This window comes from Crotalus tigris, unplaced genomic scaffold (assembly GCF_016545835.1).
Source record: "Crotalus tigris isolate CLP2741 ecotype Arizona unplaced genomic scaffold, ASM1654583v1 scf7180000017639.5415321, whole genome shotgun sequence".
Lineage (NCBI taxonomy): Eukaryota > Metazoa > Chordata > Lepidosauria > Squamata > Viperidae > Crotalus > Crotalus tigris.
In genome coordinates, this window is record NW_024096532.1 from 1707948 (window position 1) to 1729750 (window position 21803).

Consider the following 21803-nt stretch of genomic DNA (forward strand, 5'->3'; position numbering starts at 1 on the left):
CTGTGTGAAAAGGCAGAAGGGAAGCTCTTTGGACAACCCCAATCTGTGTCTTTAACCCCTACTTTCTTTCCTGTCCTCATGCCTGACACCAAAGACTTTTATCCAAAGTCTGAGACAGAGTACTTGGGAAGATGTGGACTAGGCTTCTAAAAGAAACTAAGGGGAAAAAGCCAGTTCTGAGTAGAGATGGATGACATGTGTGCGGAATTCAGTTTGTGAGCATGACGTGGTGGGGAACAGGTAAAATTGCAGAGAGAGAAAAAAACAGAGCTACCGTATTCCTTGACCGCTGCAGAAAAGCTAGCTGACTTTGGGGCCCCCTCAGCTAAATCCAAGCAACTTTTCTCACTAATAAATTAGGATATTCTCTACCCACTTTAGAAACAATACAAAAGAATGTCAGCATTCAACTTGGTGTGCCCATTGCTAATCCCTTACATCTGCCTTCCTTACATCTGTTCCATGTAGCAGTCATGATTTGTGTATGTGTCACTCATTATTGACCACATGAGTTGTCTTCTTGTCCAGGTTTTACATCTATCCCCTTATTATTGGCCAATGGGGAAAACATGAACTGGCATGGGTCTGGCTTCAATATTCTCCTTGTCTTTTCTCCAGTACTGCATTTCTCCTTCATTTGAATAACTTCCAAGTAAAAATAATGTGAAATAAAGAAGGCCCAGAGGAGCAAATCAAACCAGAGAAGAAGAAAGGTGGTCCTGTCCTTATCCTGTGCTCTACCTTAAATTAGAATGGCAGAACTGACACTGACTAGCTGCTTCCATGAATGGGATTGAAACTGATAAATAAAAGGAAACTTGTAATTAAGCAACCAAGCCACTTCGGCATCCCTTATTCTGGAGACTACAAGGAGGATTATCAGAGCTGTTGGATCTGAAGATAAAAATACAGCTTGGAACACCATTATGGAGTTCCAAGCTGTATTTTGCAGTGCCAAGGAGGAAGTATAGTATGACTATGCTCAAAGACATAACAGAGGAATAGAGTTGGACTCCAGGTGGTTAGATACAACTGTGGTCCATTCAGTCTTATGCCATTTGTAAATGTATACATGATGCAAGATTTTTTATTGCTTAAGATGAGCCTTCTCCAATTGTCTTGGATACAACACAATCTGATGCCAGCTGGGAAAGGTGAAAGCTGTATCCAACACATCTGGGAGGCGTTAGATTGTGGAATTAAATGGGTGGATGATGTGCAAATCAAGAAAAGAATGAAAGTGGAGAAAAAGGCACAGGGTGGGAATAAGTCAGAGTTTTTCGTGAAAGGGAATAGTAGATTCCTTTTGATTGTACTACCTGTTCTGGACCATGGTAAACCTGACTAGAGTATGTATCAATATGTTAGAATCTGGCATTTATTGGGTTAAGTGCTATCTCCTTAAGAGATGGCTTTTGGGTAATGTAGTTTAGCTAGTCAGCTATATCATGTTAGTAGGTCAGTGGGAGGAGTTTCTAAAAGGCATTGGAGGATTTCCTGGACACGAGCCAGAGGGGAATGTTCTTTGTCTGAGAGAAGCATGAAGCCATTCGGACATCTCAATTGACTTCATTCCAAGCTACAAGCTGGTATGGAGGTAGCATTATTTTCTCACCTATGGAATGAATGGACGTGTAATATCCAGAAGCAACCATCATAAAATGCAAGTAATTCTCTGAATAAATATATGTCTGTTTTGCAATCATTTCTATTGAGTTTATCTATCTGACCCGGGTTTACAACGCATCTTAATTCTGGGTCAGGATACTACCCTCCCCCCTAAAATGCCCTCCCCAGCCTCTTTCCCTGCTAACCGATGTAGATTCTCGTTGAACTGGGTGAGATTGGGTGCCCGGCAGTCGCTGTTGAATTTTGGAATTGAGCCGTAGACTTGGAAGAGGGCTTCAGCCCCTTTGGCAATTATGGCCACACCGTTTTGTACTCTGTGGTAAAGATCGTCTTTCCATCCTGCTGAAAGCACCATGAACAGACCCTCGGGCAGTTCCTCAGGCAGATAGGCAGTTCTACCAAAGTTGGCGCCTGCCATGAACCAAATATACCCAGGACCAGTAAGTTTGACTTCACGAGCGGCACGGAAGATGCTTTCGGCTTCTTCACGGGAACAGTAGAGAAGGCAAATACGGGCATTTATTTCTCGGAGCTGGCGTTTCAGGCGGGCTCCATCTGGGTCATCGGTAAGGTTAAGGGTCACAGTGCTGCGGCGTTCCCAACCAATGAAGCTGCTGTCAGTCAGGACCTCAATGTAATCTACAAAATCTTCATAGCCAGGAAACAGGGTAGTAATGACAGCAAATGCTGTCCAGTCATATTGTTCCAGGACCTCAAACATCACCTGCAACTGTTGTTTGGTGGAGGAACCAAGCTGCAGGAATGTTGATCCTTTCTCCTAGGGATTTTAGAAAGGACAAAAGTGATCAGGCTGAAAAGCAGAAACAGTTTTACACATGTATTTAATTGTAAAATCTATTGGCTGCCCACTTTATCACAAGGTAATTCAATCTTAAAATGAATTTTCCCCTTGTTTTCCATCCAGATTCAAATAAAGCACACAAATTTCCAAATGTTTTCAGCTGAGGAGATAAAAGGTCAGTTTTAAATTCTGCTTTTAACCCAGCCCTTCCCAGCAAACTGTCTTTCACAAAAATAATTCCCAAAGACTTTATGAACAGAATTAGATCATCTTGTTAGAACTATTAGCTCCTATCCGTAACTGAAAATGAAGATAAAGTATAATTATATTATACCTCGGTAATATTGATCTTTTCAACTCTGCTAGTATTTCTTAATCCCTACCAAATCCCCTCCCCCACGTATACACATTTCTGTACATCTAGCATTTAAATGATCTCCTAAGGGCCCTTTTTCCGAATTGTTTGCCGATTTCTATTAAGTGACCAAGCTTCCATGTATGTTCAGGTAGCAGAATAAGCACAGGAAGTTATGTTACCTTGGGAGTAAGAACAATGGCTGATCCTCCATTGATGCCAATGATTGGAACTGAGGTCTGTGCTGAGATGAAGTCCAGGATCTGGGCAACGTCCTCCGTTCGCGTATCATCCTCAAAAACGACTCCATGGATATGCAAGGAGGAGAGGACATCACAGAGCCGTACAATTAGGCTACGAGGATTGGTGTCATTCAGAACGACAGGGATGGTGTTGATCTCCATGGAAAAATTGCGAAAATCCTCAAGTGAGAACCGGGCACTTTCTGGTGTATAGGTTGAGCCACTGAAAATAATGGGAATGTTGATGGTTCGTCGCCGTAGGTCCAGGAAAGGGCTGGCACAGGCCAGAGCCATAACAAAGAGCATCCTAGCAGCGGGGGTGCCCGGGGGCAGGCTCATCTCGCAGGACCTCTAAGTTCCCCCTGTAGAAGGTTGGAAGAAGAAAGAGACTAGGGAATTAGAAGCAGAAGATCAAAGAGGACAGGAGGCCGATTGTGACCTCAGAGCTCAAATGGAAAGAATTTGGCTTGGTGTTTGGGCTAGTCTAGACTTTCTCTCCCAAGGCAGCTCTTGATGGTGCCCAGTTCCTTTATATCAGGGGTCTTCAACCTTGGCTCTTTTATGACTTGTGGACTTCAACTCCCAGAATTCCTCAGCCAGCATCCCTGACTGAGGAATTCTGGGAGTTGAAGTCCACAAGTCATAAAAGGGCCAAGTTTGAAGACCCCTGCTTTATATCAGAGGTGGGGAACCATGGTTCCTTTATGATTTGTGGACTTCAACTCCTATGGGTGACTCAGGAATTCTGGGAGCTGAAGTCCACAAGTCATAAAAGGGCCATCATTCCCCACCTCCACTTTATATCATTCTCCTTCCCCTGCTACACGGACCAGCTCAGGGTTGGGAAGGTAAAAAAGAGAATCCGTTGATCATATGAAATGACATAACTCTTTCTCCCAAACTGTACATTTCCCAATTTCTCTTCCCTGAAAGGTCAGTCCTTCTGAACTCCAGTCCTATAGATGTACAGGTAGTCCTCAACTTATGACCACAGTTGAGCCCAACATTTCTGCTGCTAAACAAGACAGTAAGTTTTGCCCCACTTTACAACCTTCCTGCCACATTTGTTAAGCAAATCACTGCAGCTCTTATGTTAGTAAAATGGTTGATAAGTGAATCTGGCTTCCCCATTGACTTTGCTGGTCAGAAGATCGCAAAAGGGCAGTGTTTCTCAACCTTGACAATTTTAAGGCATGTGGACTTCAACTCCCAGAATTCCACAGCCAGCAATGCTGGCTGTGGAATTCTGGGAGTTGAAGTCCACATGCCTTAAAATTGTCAAGGTTGAGAAACACTGCAAAAGGGGGGTTGCATGATCCTGGGACACTGCAACCATCACAAAACCACGCCAGTTGCAAAGCATCCGAATTCTGATTAAATGACCATGGGGATGCTGCAACAGTCCTGTGAAAAACAGTCATTAAGTGCTGCTGTAACTTTGAACAGTCAATAAATGAATGGTTGTAAGTTAAGGACAACCTGTATATGGCTGAAATCCCATCATTTCCAACTAAAAATCAGCACTTCACCCAAATCTATTGAACCTAATTCAGAGTCTGAATGTCAGTTGTCAGTCCTTCGCTACATTTGTACTATTCCGAAGAAGAAGATTAAGCCAGGGATTAGGCCAATTAAAGAAAATCAAGCTAACCGTAATCAGGGCTTTTTTTTTTTTTTTGTCATAGAACGCCCAGAACGGAGTTCCGGCACCCTTTTTGGATGGAACGTTGTAGGGTAGGCAAGGCAGGTTGTATGACGTGTGTGAGTTCCGGCACCTTTTTTTTTTTTTTTTTTACAAAAAAAGCACTGACCATAACATAGACTGAGTGTAGCTCAATGGAATTGATTCAAATGAGATAGGACTGATAACCACTTAGCTGTGGTTATGTACAGGTAATCCTTGATTTATGACCACAATTGGCACCGGAAGTTAAGTGAGTCACACCCAAATTTATGAACTTTTTTTACCATGGCTATTAAGGGAATCATGTGGTTGCCAAGGGAATCTGGTTTCGCCCACTGTCTTTGCTTGGGAAGGTTACAAATGGCGATCACGTGTCCCTGGGATGCTTGCAACAATTGTGGATACATGCAAGTTGCCAAGCATCCAAATTTTGATCAGGTGACCGACCATAGGGATGCTGTGATGGTTGCAAGCAGTGCTTTTTTTTTGTAAGAAAAAAGGTGCTGGAACTCACATATTATTAATCTTTTATTTAAAAAAATTATATATTCAGTTCTTAGCAGGACCGATGGTTGAGAAGTAACTAGTATTTTTTTTTTCATTTTTAAATTTGGGATCACACTTTTACACTAAAAATTTAAAAAAGATTTTCAATTCACCAAAATAAAGAAAATAAAGAAATTATTTACCTTTGGCACGTAGTCAATCAGTGTACACATACTCAGGCATCTCAGTTGTGTAACGAAACCTAACGGTCGCCGCCTGCAGTAAGCACTCAGCATGCGACCACACAACCAATCACAAGCCGAGCAGCGCCATCACAACCGGCGCAGACGAAGTACGCATGCATCGGACTCGACACACAAGCAGCCCGCATGCACCATTTTAATGATTTAATGACTTGCTACACTCGACGGGGCAATTCAAGTCCATGTGGACCCAACCATCAAATTTTCAAAAGTTACTTTTAAAACTTGGAAACTCCATCAAAAAAATGTGCTGGAACTCCGTTCCAGTGCATTCTATAACAAAAAAAAGGACTGGTTGTTAGTGCGAGACCACTGAACTCTTTTTTCAGTGCCACTGTAACTTTGAACAGTCACTAAACAAATGGTTGTAAGTCAAGGATTATCTGCACATAATATAATTTCTTTCACTGCATAAAAATGGACGCTCAGACATTGTGAAATGCTACTTCAGAAGCAGAGGGCCAAGTCCCACAAAATGAAAGCCTCATCTCTGGATTTCAAACGTGCATTTTTGTTCCTGCCATCGTTCCTACCTAACACTCCACCAAATTTGGTCATGGATCTCGTCTGGCTGATGTTGGGTCACTCGGTCTTAACCTGAGCTACTTCACAAGATGATTAGGGGGGGAAATGATGGGAGACTCTACTTTTTGTCGTCAAGAGAAAAGATATCAATAAATACTTACTATTTATAGGCAGGGCATGTTTTAATATATGAGACAAGAAGCCCTTCAAAGATGAAATTCCCATTTATTTGGAAACACAATCCAGGAAACTTTGCAGTGTATAATCTTTCTGTTCATAAAGTTTTTCTCTAATATAAACTATGCAGAAACCACGTCTAATTATTGTGGGGGTTTTTTTTATAATGCTTTATCATCCAAACTCTTGAATTACTAGTGGAAGCTACTGATTTACTAAGAAATGAGGCAGGAAGGTTATGTATGGCAGGAAGGATGTTTTTTTTTGTGTGTGTGTGTGTGTGTGCGCGTGCGCATCTGTGTGTGTGAACCAATCCTTAAACTCCCTGATGTCCTAGGAAGGGAGTGAGGATTTACCCTTTTGTGCCTACAAATTGCAAGTATCTAACTGGGATTATTTTCATCTCAGCTAAGGAAAAAAGGTCAGCAGAAACCTGCAAATTAAAGGCAGAGGCTAAACACACACATCCTTGACCCCCAGTTTTATCCTATAGATACTCAGTCCTTACCATTCAGGTGCTACACAGCCAAGAGAGTCTCCTGGTATGTTAGACAACTGGCAGCTGGACAGTTTTAAAGCTATAATTAACCACCTGTCGCTATCTCTGTGTGCCCATCGAAAACCTGTTCTTCACAAGGGAAATTCTTACCACAAGGTAAAATGTTACAAAGAATCCTAGGTTGCCTTCACTAATTTTTATTACCACTTTTACCCTGAAACAGACTATCTATGTGGCCATTTACCCACACAGCTCTCCACAAAGAGTCATTCTGAGATATCAGTAACCTTAAGCTGCTGCTTATTTCCTTTCCTCCTGACATTTCACCCACATTCACCAAAAGTGAACTAGTTTGTACGCAGGACATACGCAGGACACAAACAGGCACACACACACACCCAAACATGCAGCCTACAAGAACTGAATCAATTCTCTCTCCCTCCCTCCCTCCCTCCCTCCCTCCCTATCTGTGTGTGTGTGAGAGAGAGAGGGAGGGAGGGAGGGAGAGAAAGAGAGAGAGAGAGAGAGAGAGAGAGAGAGAAAGAATATTAACAGAATGGTTTAACTTGTAGTTACATTGAATCTTTCATTTGCCTCAAAGCAATCTGCCAAACCCAATTGATCATTAGTACAAACACTTTATAGACAATGGAGAAGCATCTTCCAAGTCTGCTTCATAAATTACATGAAGTATTTTTAGGGTGCTCCTAAGAATACAAAAACCTCTGACAATAACTCTCAAAATAAAGCAATACAGTTTATTTCCACACACCCCTGATGGAAGAAAAATCAGCATTGGGAAAAACATGTATTCTCTTACGTGTGGTTTAAAGAATTTACTAGTACCTACGGTTTCTTTCTTTCTTCAGAAGTCCTTTAATTATGGAACAAGAGCACTCATTCAACGTACAGGTAGTCCTCGACTTACAACATTTCATTTAGTGATCGTTCAAAGTTACAACAGCACTGAAAAAAGTGACTTATGACCATTTTTCACACTTACGACTGTTGCAGCATCCCCATGGTCACGTGATTAAAATTCAGACGCTTGGCAACTGACTCATATTTATGACGGTCGCAGTGTCCCGGGGTCACGTGATCCCCTTTCGCAACCTTCTGACAAGCAAAGTCAATGGGGAAGCCAGATTCCCTTAACAACCATTTACTAACTTAACAACTGCAGTGATTCACTTAAAAACTGTGGGAAGAAATGTTGTAAAATGGGACAAAATTCACTTAACAAATGTCTCACTTAGAGACATACATTTTGGGCTCAATTGTAGTCGTAAGTCGTGGACTAGCTGCATTTGTGGATTGTTCAGATTTGAGGACCTTCTAACCACAACAATTAGAAAAATAAGAGTTTTTCAAATTATCAGGAAGCTAAAAATATGGATTGGGCTAGAAGGAAAACTTCTGATAACTTTTTCTTTTTATAGCATAGATAAAAGTAAAATGCATATTTTTTTATCAACTGATTTTGAAAGAAATCAGTTGCCACATAGATGAATCTGAATTCACAAACTGTATATTTCAACCCTATTTTGATAATAACAGGAACAACATGACTATCTATCTATCTATCTATCTATCTATCTACCTACCTACCTATCTATTTTCGTAGATTTTCACAGGTATAGGTATGCAGGTCTTGGTGTATTCGGGTCTTTTCCCGTGTAAGATTGAGAGTATCTTGGTGAAGAGTGGGACCTCGTCGAAACGTCGCCAAGATACTCTCAATCTTAACGGGAAAAGACCTGAATACACGTGTATATATATATATATATATATATATATATATATATATATATATATATATATATATATAATAACATTAAAAATACGATCCCTGGGTGTATTCATATTCAAAACCAAATAAACGTTATCACCAGGGAAGTTCTAAACTACAAAAGTTTAATACAAACGCCAAGCTTTCGTCGGCAACTGCCGACATCATCAGGGCTTAAAATGCTGGTCAGTGGAGAGTCCTTTTATAGATTGACCAAGGTCTGCACCCGGCTCTTGGACCTTGTCATCGGGCCTGATTGAATAGGCTGTGTTCCGGTCGCAGTTCTTATATTAGCGGTTGTTCTTTTCTTGCATCTCTTGTCTGTGTGTGTGACATCGTACATTCTCCCTTTGCTGAGTTCAGAATCAGAACCGAGACGATGACGCACGAGCAGGGAGTGCCAAGAATGGAGGGGGGGCAGTGAGGATCGGGGTTTCTGGCTGCCGCCCGGAGAACATTCAAGGTGACCTGATTGAAACCGAGATACAGGGGCATGGAGGGATCGGAGACGATGAGAGGGGACGATTTAGAATGATAGTTACCTGATCACGCTCAGGCGAATGGGGGGATCGGAGACAATCGCATGGGGGGATCGGAGAAGATGAGAGGGGATGATTTAGGACGATAGTTACCTGATCACGCTCAGGAGAAGGGAGGACGTCCTCGCCGGCCCATCTGGTGGTGATGGCCCGCCCACCCCGCCTTGCAGTGCCGGTCCAACCATACCAACGGAAAACACAAAACAGCTCTTGAGATAACAACGTACAAGCAAAGGACACCAAGGACAAGGGGGGAATGGTGAAAATCGGTCAGGATAATACTCACGGAGATCATGACTGTGTGGGTGGGATTTGTGAGGAAAAAGAAAAAAGAAGGCGATGTATTACACCTAGACAATCTGAGAGGGGCAAGGGAAGAGATGACAGGAACACGCAATTGAATGATATAAGAGACACGGCCAAACAAAAAAGGGGGGGAAATACCTGCCTGATTCTAAACTCAACAAAGGGAGAATGTACGATGTCACACACACAGACAAGAGATGCAGGAAAAGAACAACCGCTAATATAAGAACTGCGACCGGAACACAGCCTATTCAATCAGGCCCGATGACGAGATCCAAGAGCCAGGTGCAGACCTTGGTCAATCTATAAAAGCACTCTCCCGCTGATCAGTATTTTAAGCCCTGATGATGTCTTCAGTTGCCGATGAAAGCTTGGCATTTGTATTAAACTTTTGTAGTTTAGAACTTTCCTGGTGGTCATGTTTGGGTTTTTTGTGTGTGTGTGTGTGTGTGTGTGTGTTTTTTCATAGATTTTCACAGGTACAGGTATGCAGGTCTTGGCGTATTCGGATCTTTTCCAGTGTAAGATTGAGAGTATCTTGGTGACGTTTCGACAAGGTCCCACTCGTCATCTTCAGGCTGAGGTCCTCGGCTTCATGCTTGTGCGAGCAAAGTGTGATCAGAGCTGCCGTCTCTCTATAAATATTGGTGGGGGTATGTGGAGTGCTGGCTTAGTTGCTGTAGGTGGGTTGGCTGGCTGTGTTGGAGTTATTGTTTATGGATTGTCCGGCTGTTTCGTAACATCTTGAGTAGCTGAGGTGCTGGCTGTGTGCCCATTAGTCTTTTGTGTTGTAACAACCTGGGTAATGGGCTGTGTGATGACATCCTAAGATCTAGTGTAGTGATATCCTGAGTTCTGTGTTGCAACATCATGAGTGGTTGGCTGTGTTGTAACATCCTGAGCTTTAGCGTTGTAACCTCCTGAGGTATGTTACATCACAGCCTTCTGCTCTGGACATCACATCACAGAACTACATATATATATATATATTCTGAGGTTTTTGCGAGTGTTTGTATGTAGGTCTTTGGTTATTCGGGTTTTCTCCCACGTAAAATTGGAAGTATCTTGGCGACGTTTCGACGAAGTCTCATTCGTCATCTTCAGGCTGGTGCTTTCAGCTTCGTGCTTCTAGGAGCAATGTGTGATTGTAGCTGTTTCCTCCTTTTAACTGCCAGTGGGGGTATGAACTGATTGGATGAGAGCTTGGCTGTGTTCTGATTGGATGGAGATGTGTTCTGATTGGTTAGGAGCTTGGCTGTGCTCTGATTGGCTGGGGGGTTAGCTGTGCTCTGATTGGCTGGGGGAGTGTTCTGTTTGGGTGGGGGCTTTGTTGTGCTCGGATTAGTCTGAGTTGCAGGGGGATTTAAAATGGTGAACTGCATTGCTATTTTTTGGCTTCGCGTTTGTGGTCGTGCCTCATCTTCATGGTGGGTGTCAGTTTGCTTCATCTATGGATTGGAGGGGTTTAAAGTGGCTAATGATGCAGCTGTGGTCTGGCTTCTGGTTTGTGGTCATGCCTCATCATCGGTGTGGCTTTGGGTACAGAACACACCTCCATCCAATCAGAACACAGCCAATCAGAACACACCAATCAGAACACACCTCCATCCAATCAGAACACAGCCAAGCTCTCATCCAATCAGTTTATACCCCCACTGGCAGTTAAAAGGAGGAAACAGCTACAATCACACGTTGCTCCTAGAAGCACGAAGCTGAAAGGACCAGCCTGAAGATGACGAATGAGACTTCGTCGAAACGTCGCCAAGACACTTCCAATTTTACGTGGGAGAAAACCTGAATAACCAAAGACCTATATATATATACACATATACACACACATATATATACACATATACACACACATACACACACACACACACACACACACTGATATGATACTTTATTCTTCCTTTTCGGTGGGTTTTTTTCTCTAAGGGGGGGGTGAATGTTCAAGCATATCCATCATTTCCACATGAAATATCTAATAGAAGAAGGTATCTCATTTCACGAGCAAAAATGATTTTGGCTCCCTTGCCCATAAAGTTGCAATGAGAATTGAAGAGCTGACAGATATTATAAAAATCCTTTACACATACCAAGTGCCGCAGGGATTATAATGTATAATAATATGGCCACCACCTGCCACATTCAAGGAAATCCTATGCCAACTATGTTAATTCAGGACTGTTCTAATATGCAAATGAGCTCCGGCCCTCTGGCTCACTGTATTATTGTGATGCAGTCCGCAGTGTGAGAGTGAGTTTTTTGCTCCTGGTCCACTGCCACTTGGCACATTCAATCGGTCGCGGTAGGGGAAAAAAACCCAACAAGATAAAGCCCCACTGACGGCAACCGTGCCAACTGATATTTCCCTGCAGTAAAATGGGCAAAATTGCATCCGATGATTGCCAAATCTCTTGATCTGGCAGCAGATGGAAAAGGTTAACCATGCAGATCTCATACACAGCAGAAGAACTCAATTTACTTCCGGATGTGAATTGACCGACCAGTTATCTCCTGCAATGCTAGAAGCTAGTGTTTCTCAACCTTAGCAACTTGAAGATGTGTGGACTTCAACTCCCATAATTCCCCAGCCAGCAATCCGCACGTCTTCAAGTTGCTAAGGGAAAGAAACACTGCCATAAGCACAAAAATCCTGCTTTGGGGACCTAAAGCCACAGCTTCATAGCAATGTGTAACAAGGTCTTGTTCATTCTCGCCTCCCTGGCTCTGCGCAACTGACTTTAGCTCTGGTTCTTGCTTAGGCTTCTTTCTCTTTATCGTTTGATACCTTTACGATTTTTCAGCTCCAGTTTGAATCTGTCAAGCCTCCCTTAATTGGTTTCTGGTTGCACCTGTTAATCCTCTTCTCAAATCAATGCTCAGATCACCAGTCATGTGGAACTGGATGATCCTTAGTTAGGGATGTAACCATAACGCACATTAATCTGTTTTTAAGAGAATGTTTGAACTTGCATGCTAAATGACAGGTAGTGAAGGGAGCGGCTTAGATCATTTGTGGGAACGTATTGACGACAATAACAAATTGTATTTGGTATGGCAACTCCTTTCCAGCATGAAGAAGTGACAGCTCTAAGGATTGGGATCAGAAAACATCTGCGCTGAAAGATAAATATAATTGGATGAAGGTGCAATCTCCATCTGTCTGGGTTCTTAATTCTCAGCCTGGTTGTGATAGAGCATTTTCTGTCGTCAACTGTTGCAATCAATGCTTCTTGGCCCATGGTGAATTCACCTGGACTTTCTCCCTCCAAAGACTGCATTCTCTGTATTCAGACAGGGCTTGCCTTTTATAAAAGATGTAGCAACAACCTAATGATGGAGACTGTTGACATGCAGACAACAGCATGAGTTTGACTTCTTCCTTATGAATGAAGAACTCTGTTCAGGAATATCCCTTCCCCTTCACTGCAATTCTGAGAATTGATCAGTATTTCTCAGCCTTGGAAACTTGAAGATGGGTGGACTTCATTTCCCAGAATTCCCCAGTCAGGAGGGCTGGATGGGGAGTTCTGGAAGTTGAAATCCACACATCTGCAAGATGCCAAGGTTGAAAAACACTGGCGGAGATCAATTCATTCCCCAAAGCAAAGTGTCTCACCAGGGTTTTTAGCCGCTGCTGAATTCACCAGAAATGTTGACATGATTCCAAACAGGTGCTTGCTGCCAAGATAAGTATTACACACCTCCCTGGCACAGAGTGGGTTCATCATTCTCCACTCCTTCAGGTTCGGATGTACCTGGGAAATGGCGATACCAGCAGCTGGGGAATGGACTGGCACCAGGACGGCTTGCTCAGTCCTGGAGGGAATCCAGGTAGGAGGAACCCAGGCCAGGACAAAAGGATAGGGAAGTGGTAGTTAGAGAGAGGTCCAAACCACAAATGCCTGGTCTATAACTTCCCTCCTTAGCCAGAGAAGACCAGGTGTGTGGAGACATGCCTAGCATATCATGCCCACTCCATCTCAGGCACGCAAATCTGCAAACATGCACACGCCTTGTCATCCTCCTTAACTCAGCTAATCCTCAATTTACAACAATTCATTTAGTGACCATTCAAAGTTATAACGGTACTGAAAAAAATGACTTTGACCATTTTCTACTCTTACGACCCTTGCAGCAACCCCATGGTCACATCATCAAAGTTCAGACGCTTGGCAACTGACTCATATTTATGATGGTTGCAGTGTCCAGGGGGTCACGTGATCCCCTTTTGTGACCTTCTGACTAGCAAATGGGGAAGCCAGATTCACTTAACAACTGTGTTACTAACGGAATAACTGCAGTGATTCACTTAACAACTGTGGCAAGGAAAGTCGTAAAATGGGGCAAAATTCAATTAACCAATGTCTCGCTTAGCAACAGAAATTTGGAGCTGAATTATGGTCGTAAGTTGAGGACTACCTACACTGAAGCTGGGTACAGATTTGCGTCTTCCAGCCTCTCCGTCACCCTGATCCTGAAGCGGGAATTTCCTGCTGGTTTTTGCTCTCTATTGTTGTTTTATGTCTGCGATCCTTTTCAATGCCACTGAGCCATTCTGAGCATTATAGAAAGAGAAAAGCTTCCTCTCCAAGAAATGAAAGCTACCCTTTGCCCACGCATACACAATGGCCTGGTGCCATCATAAATGCGTGGGCAAAAGGGAGCTTGGCTTTCTTGGAGAGAAGTCCTGCAACAGCTAACCAGATATTTCTACTCCTGTAATAATATTGTTGCTCCTCGGGAAATTTATACCTTGTCTCTGAGACATTTATACCTTGTCTCCAAGTAACAGCTCCAGGCCACACCAAAAAAATCGCATTTTACAAAGTTATCAAACTCTCGGTGAATTTGCCGTCTGAACCAAAATAGAAACGAGAGCCTTAAAACAAACCAGGATGCAACTGATCAGCTAAAGCTGATTGAGTATAAAAGCTTGGCCAAAGGGAGCAAAAGAAATTCCTTATACCGTACTATAAAGTTTATTCCCTCATCTCATTCTGCCCTTTTGCGTAATCCCAACTGTGGTGGTTTAAACCATAGCTAAATTGGGGGGGGGGTTTTCAGAGAAATAGCATTACCAAGACAACAAGAAACTCTTTTGTCCAGAAAAGATTTGGAGGAGAAGGACAAATGAAATAGAAAAAGCACGGAAGAGAAATGAAACTGGGTGGATTTGATGGCTGCTGCTGACTGCTACAACATTCTGAAGGATTTGGTACCTGTACTAACAGACTAGCACTAGTTTCCAGCTGCTCACCAGCCACAATTTGAGGCATTGGTTCTAACCTTTAAAGCCCTGCACCATGTAGAGTCTGAATATCAAAACAAGTCTCTTCCCTTAATGATCTATGTAGCTGTTGCAATCAGGAGAGACTCTTTTGAAGATGCTTCTGCTATCAACAACCTTGGAAATTGCTTTTGGCCCCTGAACGCATCTCTTCTGCCAGACCTGTATTTCTTAACTGACTTCTGTGTGGTGATTTTATTAATTTTCATACAAATTAATATGTGTTTAACTTTTTGGATCAATGCGTTTGGTTAATGGCTTACCGTAAATATGAGCCAAAGTGGAAAGCCAAGGGGTGCAATTAATAAATAAATAATTGGATGGATGGATGGATGGATGGATGGATGGATGAAAGGAAGGAAGGAAGGAAGGAAGGAAGGAAGGAAGGAAGGAAGGAAGGAAGGAAGATGGTACTGGGCCTATATACATAGATAAAAAAAGAATTTGTGTGATAAAGGCCTTATATGGGGTCCACCCTAAATACAGTAGGAAATTTCTGCTTTATTGTTCAAAATATATGTGGAATTTTATATTCTACATTTTACATATTTATTTTTTATATATACAAACAAAAGTATGCAATATCATCAAGAGAGTAAAAGAACTGAAATGGAAATGGGCTGGTCATATAGCAAGAAGAGCGGATGGCAGGTGGACCAAGGCAGTCATAGAATGGATCCCACTTAATAAAAAGTGTCCAAGAAAGAGATCTAAAACAAGATGGTTCGGTGACATCAGCAAGTATGGCGGGCCCAATTGGCAAAAGAAAGCTCAGGACCGTATTGGTTGGAAACATGCAGAAGAGGCCTTCATCCTGCAGTGGATAGACAATGGCTAAAATAATGATGATATGTGGAATTTTGTGGTTAATATGTATTAGCAATTGCAAATGGGTTCTCAAAAATGGTTGAGGTGGACTTACAGTACCATGTGTGTTAATGCTGATGAGGCAATGCCTCTCCATCAACAGAACTAAAATCAAAAGCAATACTGAATATGTTATTAGTTTTAATAGCCATAAAGTGGCTAAAGTGCTACAGATAAATTACAAGTACAGTAAGGAAGTCCTATAAATGAATGGCAGAAATAGAAAAGGGGATGAAGAGGAAGAAGAAAACAAGAACATTCGGGCACTAGTTCTTAGTACATGCAGCAGCTTAAATGGAAATGATTTAGAGAGGTCAAGACCCAGACTAGCATAGCATCCAAATCCCAGTCCTTCACCTGCCACAGCCAGGTGGAATCACAGCTTAAAGATCAGTGCTATATTATCCAGCAATTACTAAGGCTATGCTGGTCTTCGGATTCTGTTCCAAAAAGATGCTACGAAGTGTTTCAGAATGCAAACACAGTATTTGTCTCAATAAAGAAGACTATTTGTAGTTCAGGGTGGAAATGAGGGGTCCCTGGTGTTCTCTGAACTTGATTGTTTTCTTGCAGACTTTTCATTACCCAAACTAGGTAACATCATCATTGCTAGTAAGGAGTGGGATTTGCCCAGTATTTGCCTGCAAATCTTTAAACCAGCTACATATTTCCCCATGCAATCTAATTGTTTTAAGAAATTGCAAATAGTTGTTACATTTGCACTCAAAAATCAAACTCCAAGCAACAATAATTAAAGGAGGATTGCCAGTTCTGAGAATCCAAAAATTAGGTTTTCACTTCTCTCAAGTCCTTGAATCTCCCTCCCCGCAAATGCCATCAATGAGTTACATAGATAAAATTATTAAATATATGGGTAAAATAATGTTTTTCTTTTCATTAAATTACATATAAATTGGGTTTTTTTCCCCCTTGGCTCTCCCACTATTAGGATTATAGCTTCTGGAGTAGTTTTATACATTCTTCAATTAAAGCAGACATGTCAAACTCGTGACGTCACGTGACGTCGTGCGACGTATCGGAGCTTTTTCCCCAGTGCTGGCAATGGAGTGGGCACGGTTTCCTGTTGACGCATCCAGCCCGCAGGCCAGCAGTTTGACACCCCTGAATTAAAGGGTTCTCTCTTTACAGGATTGGGAAGTGACAATGGGGCAAATCAAATAGACTTTCAGCAACAATTAAGAGGCTATTCATCATCAGTGTTCTATGGGGAATGATGTAAAATACAATGACTCCGCAAACAGGAAACATTTAATTCAAGGTAAAGGTGTTTTTTTTAGAAGAAGAAGTTCTTCTTCTCAGATGTGTTTTGTCTGTCATTTAGAGCAGTGCTTTAATTATGTGTAGTATACCACACCCACAAATACACACATATACAGACAAAACCACCAGAAACCAAATTCTTAAAAAAAAAAAGAAAAATAATACATCACATTCTGGAATGAAACATGAAAATGAATGTATTAATGCTTTCTAAAAAATGTAAACAAAAGATGATAATTCAAGAGAAAAATACATATTGCCCAGGAAAACCAAGTTGCAAAGCTCAACCTCCTACCAGGTCTTGTTTGGATAAGTGACAGTATTGGCCAGGGATAAGCAACCTTGGCTCTTTTATGACTCGAGGACTTCAACTCCCAGAATTCCTGAGCCAGCCATGCTGAGGGGAAAGGGAAAGGTTTCCAAGCTGAGCCATGCTGGCTCAGAAATTCTGGGAGTTGAAGTCCACGAGTCATAAAAGAGCCAAGGATGCCTACCCCTGGTATAGGTGCACTCAGATGAATTCCATACATTTCCATGTGCCAAGACTGCAATTCAGAATCCCATGATCAACATCACGCAGTATTCAGTAAAGGCACACCACAGACAGACATGTATGTCACATGTATATATACAACAAAGACATGTCCATGTCCGTGACCATATATGCAGACAGCACCTTGCTAGTGTGATCTGCTGGGAAATACACAGAAGGTTGTGTCAAGCTTCTGTACATCTTTGTCAAACCCATCATTACAAGTGACTTCAGAAGAGGTTGTCTTCTCTCACCACAGGCAAAGCGTGTGCTAGTGCGAGCTCTCTCTTCTCTGAAATGTACTGTTTATGTTTAGATTTTTAGAAGTAAACCGAGTTCTTCCTTCAAATACAAGTTGTAAAAATGCACCATAGACAACACCAACATTGGGAGAAAACAGTCCCTAGGTTTTTTTTGACAGTATTGCATAAATTAAGCAGGCCCCTAAATTGTCTACCTAAGATGGAACACAGAGTAATCTGGAGTTCCTTCATCTCCTTCAGAGATATAAGAGAATGAGACCTGATCTGCAGAGATAGGTCTACAAGTTCGATCCCAAATGGAGAAGCAGTTAAGCACCCATCTCTTACGTCTCTTCACAGAGGAAGCAATTTCTGCAATCATAGAAGTGTTTCTATTCCTGGGAGCGCAATCAAAAACCAGCATTCTGCCCAGCTCATCAGGGCAATGTGCGAGCAGAGACCAGCATCCCCAAGCTGCCTCCATGCTGCCTATCCCTTTTCTGCTACTGTCATTCCATGACGACGGGGGGGGGGGGGGAGGAATCTTTATTTTTGTATCCGGAGGCCATCCTGAATAGCAGTGGTGGTGGTAGTGGAAGGGACAAGAGTCACAATAAAGAGGGATAATAATAGAAAGTCAGGATATCCTGGAAGGAGAGGTGGGGAGAGAGATCTGGGAGTTCTTTTGTATGCATTTTAATGCGTTAAGCCAAATGACAGACTGGTTTTGCTGCTTGCCACCACTAAATGCCATGCAACCAAGAACTGATGGCAGCCTGGTCAGAAGAGTTTCTTGCAGCAAGGTTGGGGAAGGGGGCAACTTGCATCCAGAAGGAACAGAGGGAGTCGCTGGAGAGTCAATTTCTTCTCCATTCTGGCACCTGCCCTACAGAACAGTTCCTCAGCCTAGACAATACAAGCAGCTCTTACTGTTAGTCTTTTGCAAGGCTCTGAAGACCTAGCTCTTCCCCAGGGATTGAAGTCAAGATGGGGCCTCTGATATGGGCTTATGAGATTTGTGACTCAGTTATTTGATTTTTCTTGCTTTAATGCAATGTTTGTCAGCCTTGCCAACTTTGAGAGGGGTGGACTTCAACATCCAAAATTCTGGGAGCTGGCTGGGGAATTCAGGGAAAACTGCCCCTCTCAAAGTTGCCAAGGTTGAATGAAAACCCTGATTTGTATTTTGTTCGCCTCCCAGAACTCCTTGAATAGATGGGTGGCCATAGAAATTAGAAGAATAAAATAAAACAAAACTCTGCTGTGGATGTCTAGACCCGCAGGGGTTCTCAACCTTGGCAACTTTAAGACTTGTGGACTTCAACTCCCAGAATTCCTCAGCCAGCAAAGCAAAGCTGGCTGAGGAATTCTGGGAGTTGAAGTCCACAAGTCTTAAAGTTGCCAAGGTTGAGAACCCCTGCTCTAGAGCCTCAAGAAAGTTGCTTTTTCACAACTCCATCATGCCCGCTTTGTGAAATGGGAATTATATCATAGTAGGCTTTCTTACTGGGGTAGTTGTGAATCTTTTGCAAATTGAAACAGAGTTAGCTAATCTCTCTGGGGCAGTGTTTCTCAACCTCAACAACTTTAAGACTGGGCCGGTGGCTTGGGAATTCTGGGAGTTACAGTCCAACCATCTTAAAATTGCTGAGGCTGAGAAAGACTGCTTAGACTTGCAGTGTTTCTCAACCTTGACAATTTTAAGGCATGTGGACTCCAACTCCTAGAATTCCACAGCCAACAATGCTGGCTGTGGAATTCTGGGAGTTGAAGTCCACATGCCTTAAAATTGTCAAGGTTGAGAAACACTGGCTTAGAGGTAAGTGGAACCGGAGGAGGGAGGGAGAGAGAGAGAGACTGAGATTATACAGACAAACAGGAAGGAGTAATTCCTCATCATGCTACAAAATATTCCAAGTCTCCTTGAGCTTCTTAAATGTGTGAGATGAAGGACTGTGACAGTGTCCGACAGCTTGGAGAAAGAGGCTAAAAAAGCCCAGGGGTCCTTGGGGAGACTCTGACTGGTCTGCCTCTCTGTTAATCCTCCCCCTCCAAATCTTTGTGAGATCAAGGGGGAAAAGATGTGCTCTCAGCTGGCGCCCTCTGAGAAAGAGCTGGTTAAAAATTCTGAAAAAGAATTCACTTTCAGTCTGGATTTAGCCTGCTACCTGCTTAGGAGTTGCAGCAAAAATGGGGGAAAGGGAAGCTGGAATTGCTAATATCTATATTTACACTCACATGTTTGCACGGATTCCTCCATTCTGCAGGAGACCTTCCTGATTCTTGCTCCATTACTCTCAAGCTTTGCTTCCCACTTCCCTCACCCCTGTCTCTTTCCCCCAACTCTCAAGAGCTTTTTCTCTCTGTTTCCTTCTCCAGCCCCCCCCCCCTACTCCCTCTTTACTTCCTACTAGAGATATTGATTTTTCCTGCCTTTTCTCTTCCTCCCCTCGGGCCCAAGTCGTGCTGTGTTTTTGTCCCTCTCCTTGCTTTGTATTTCTGCGCGTGTCTTAGTCGGAAGAACGCAGAAAAGAACACGGCCTCAAGGTGTAAGACATGGCTGGTTGAATGCCACCCATCTGGGCGCAGGGCCTCTCTGCCTGACACCCAGCCCTGGCCGATGGCGCTAACCCGGGATTAAAAAAGACTTAGAATGCAGCAGCTTGGCTTAGGGTCCAACCTGGATGTTTCTCATATGGAGTACATCCATTATTTGGAGGGATGTTTCAGTTGGGCATGCGCCTCCTACGGGAGTCTCTGCAAACCTAGGAATTCTTCAGGTGGGTTTCTGCAGAACCTTCTTGACAGAGTGCAGGATACAACTGTGGCTTTGTTATGTTTGGCAAAAGTAATATGTTGTTAGTTAACACTGCAGCAAGAAGCATAAACGCTGCCAAAATACTAAGGGTATAAAGGAGACACTTCATCACTTGAAGGCAAAGGAGGGTGGAATTCAAAAGGTCAGTATCATTCATCTGAAATACCTGGCCTGAGCATTCTGAATTATCTTTTTTTAAAAAATAATAATAATAATCCTGGTTTAGACCATGTGGGAGGACCTTTGTGTGAGTTTATGATAGTCAAAAATCAGGATTCTGCTGCACATATTCAGGCTAACAGATATTATTAAAGGGCATAAGCTTTTGTGAGCCTCCACTGAGTTTATGCTTTTTAATAAAATTTGTGAGCCTGAAAAGTACTACGGACTCTTTCTGATTTCTGGTTCAGACCAGGAATTGAATTACAACATATACAGTACAGAAATTCCACTCCATTTTCTGAGCTATTCCCCACTCATCCCTCTCAATTCTCCCTCACCCTGCAGTGATGAATGCAGAATAAAGGATTGAAGACACAGGAAGATCAATTCCAAATGGATGTTGGGGGAGGGGGAACCTTCCCAATAGTAAGAGTACAGGTAGTCCTTGACTTAACAACAGTTCATTTAGTGACTGTTCAAAGTTACAATGGCAATGAAAAATGTGACTTGTGACCGTTGCGGCATCCCCATGGTGACATGATTGAAATTCAGATGCTCGACAACTGACTCATATTTATGATGGTTGCAGGATCGTGTGATCACTTTTTGCAACTTCCTGGCCAGCAAAGTCAACTGGGAAGCTAGATTCACTTAGCAACCATGTTACCAGTTTAACAACGACAGTGATTCATTTAACAACTGTGGCCAAGAAATGTCATAAAATGGGTTAAAATTCACTTTAACAAATGTCTTGCTTAGCAACAGAAATTTTGGGCTCAGCTGTGGTTGTAGGTTGAGGATTGACTACCTGTAGTTGGATCATGACCCAACATCCCAAAGAGGAAGATGGACTCCTTTTCATTTGATGCATTTTTCAAACTTAGCAACTTTAAGATTTGTGGACTTCCAATTCCCAGAATTCCCCAGCCAGCATCGGAATTGAAATCCACACATCTTAAAACTGCTAAGTTTGAGAAAAACACTGGGCTAGACAGCCACCTGTCTGAATGCTTTCATTGCATTAATCTGAATTCCTGGAGTGCGCACCAGATGGTCTAATGTCCCCTTCCAAGCCAAGGGTTATATTATACTACAGAAATACACTGGAAGGAAAGACTGTATATTTCACTGGCAGAATCTGAAAGGCTGAGGCTACAATAGGCAAGTTAAGAAAACCAGAAGGCACGTCACTCCATCTGCATCTGCAATAGCACTTAGTCCACAGGCCTTGGGTACCAGAAAGACCCAAACACTTTTCTTAGCAATTGGTTCCTTATGTTTTCTCCTATGGTTTTTTTTCCTTATGAAAAAA

The 21803-nt window shown here is 42.6% G+C and overlaps 1 protein-coding gene across 1 annotated transcript in view; it reads right to left on the reverse strand.

The window, feature by feature from the left end:
* The window catches only part of GRIN2D (glutamate ionotropic receptor NMDA type subunit 2D), a 68158-nt gene that overhangs the window by 33610 nt on the left and 12745 nt on the right, over positions 1–21803 (reverse strand). Inside the window, exons 3-4 of the mRNA XM_039335077.1 lie at positions 2969–3390; positions 1815–2407 (exon numbers count right to left, since the gene is read on the reverse strand). Coding sequence (XP_039191011.1) covers positions 1815–2407; positions 2969–3367 — 992 coding nt within the window. The 5' untranslated portion in view covers positions 3368–3390. The remainder of the gene's footprint in view (positions 1–1814; positions 2408–2968; positions 3391–21803) is intronic.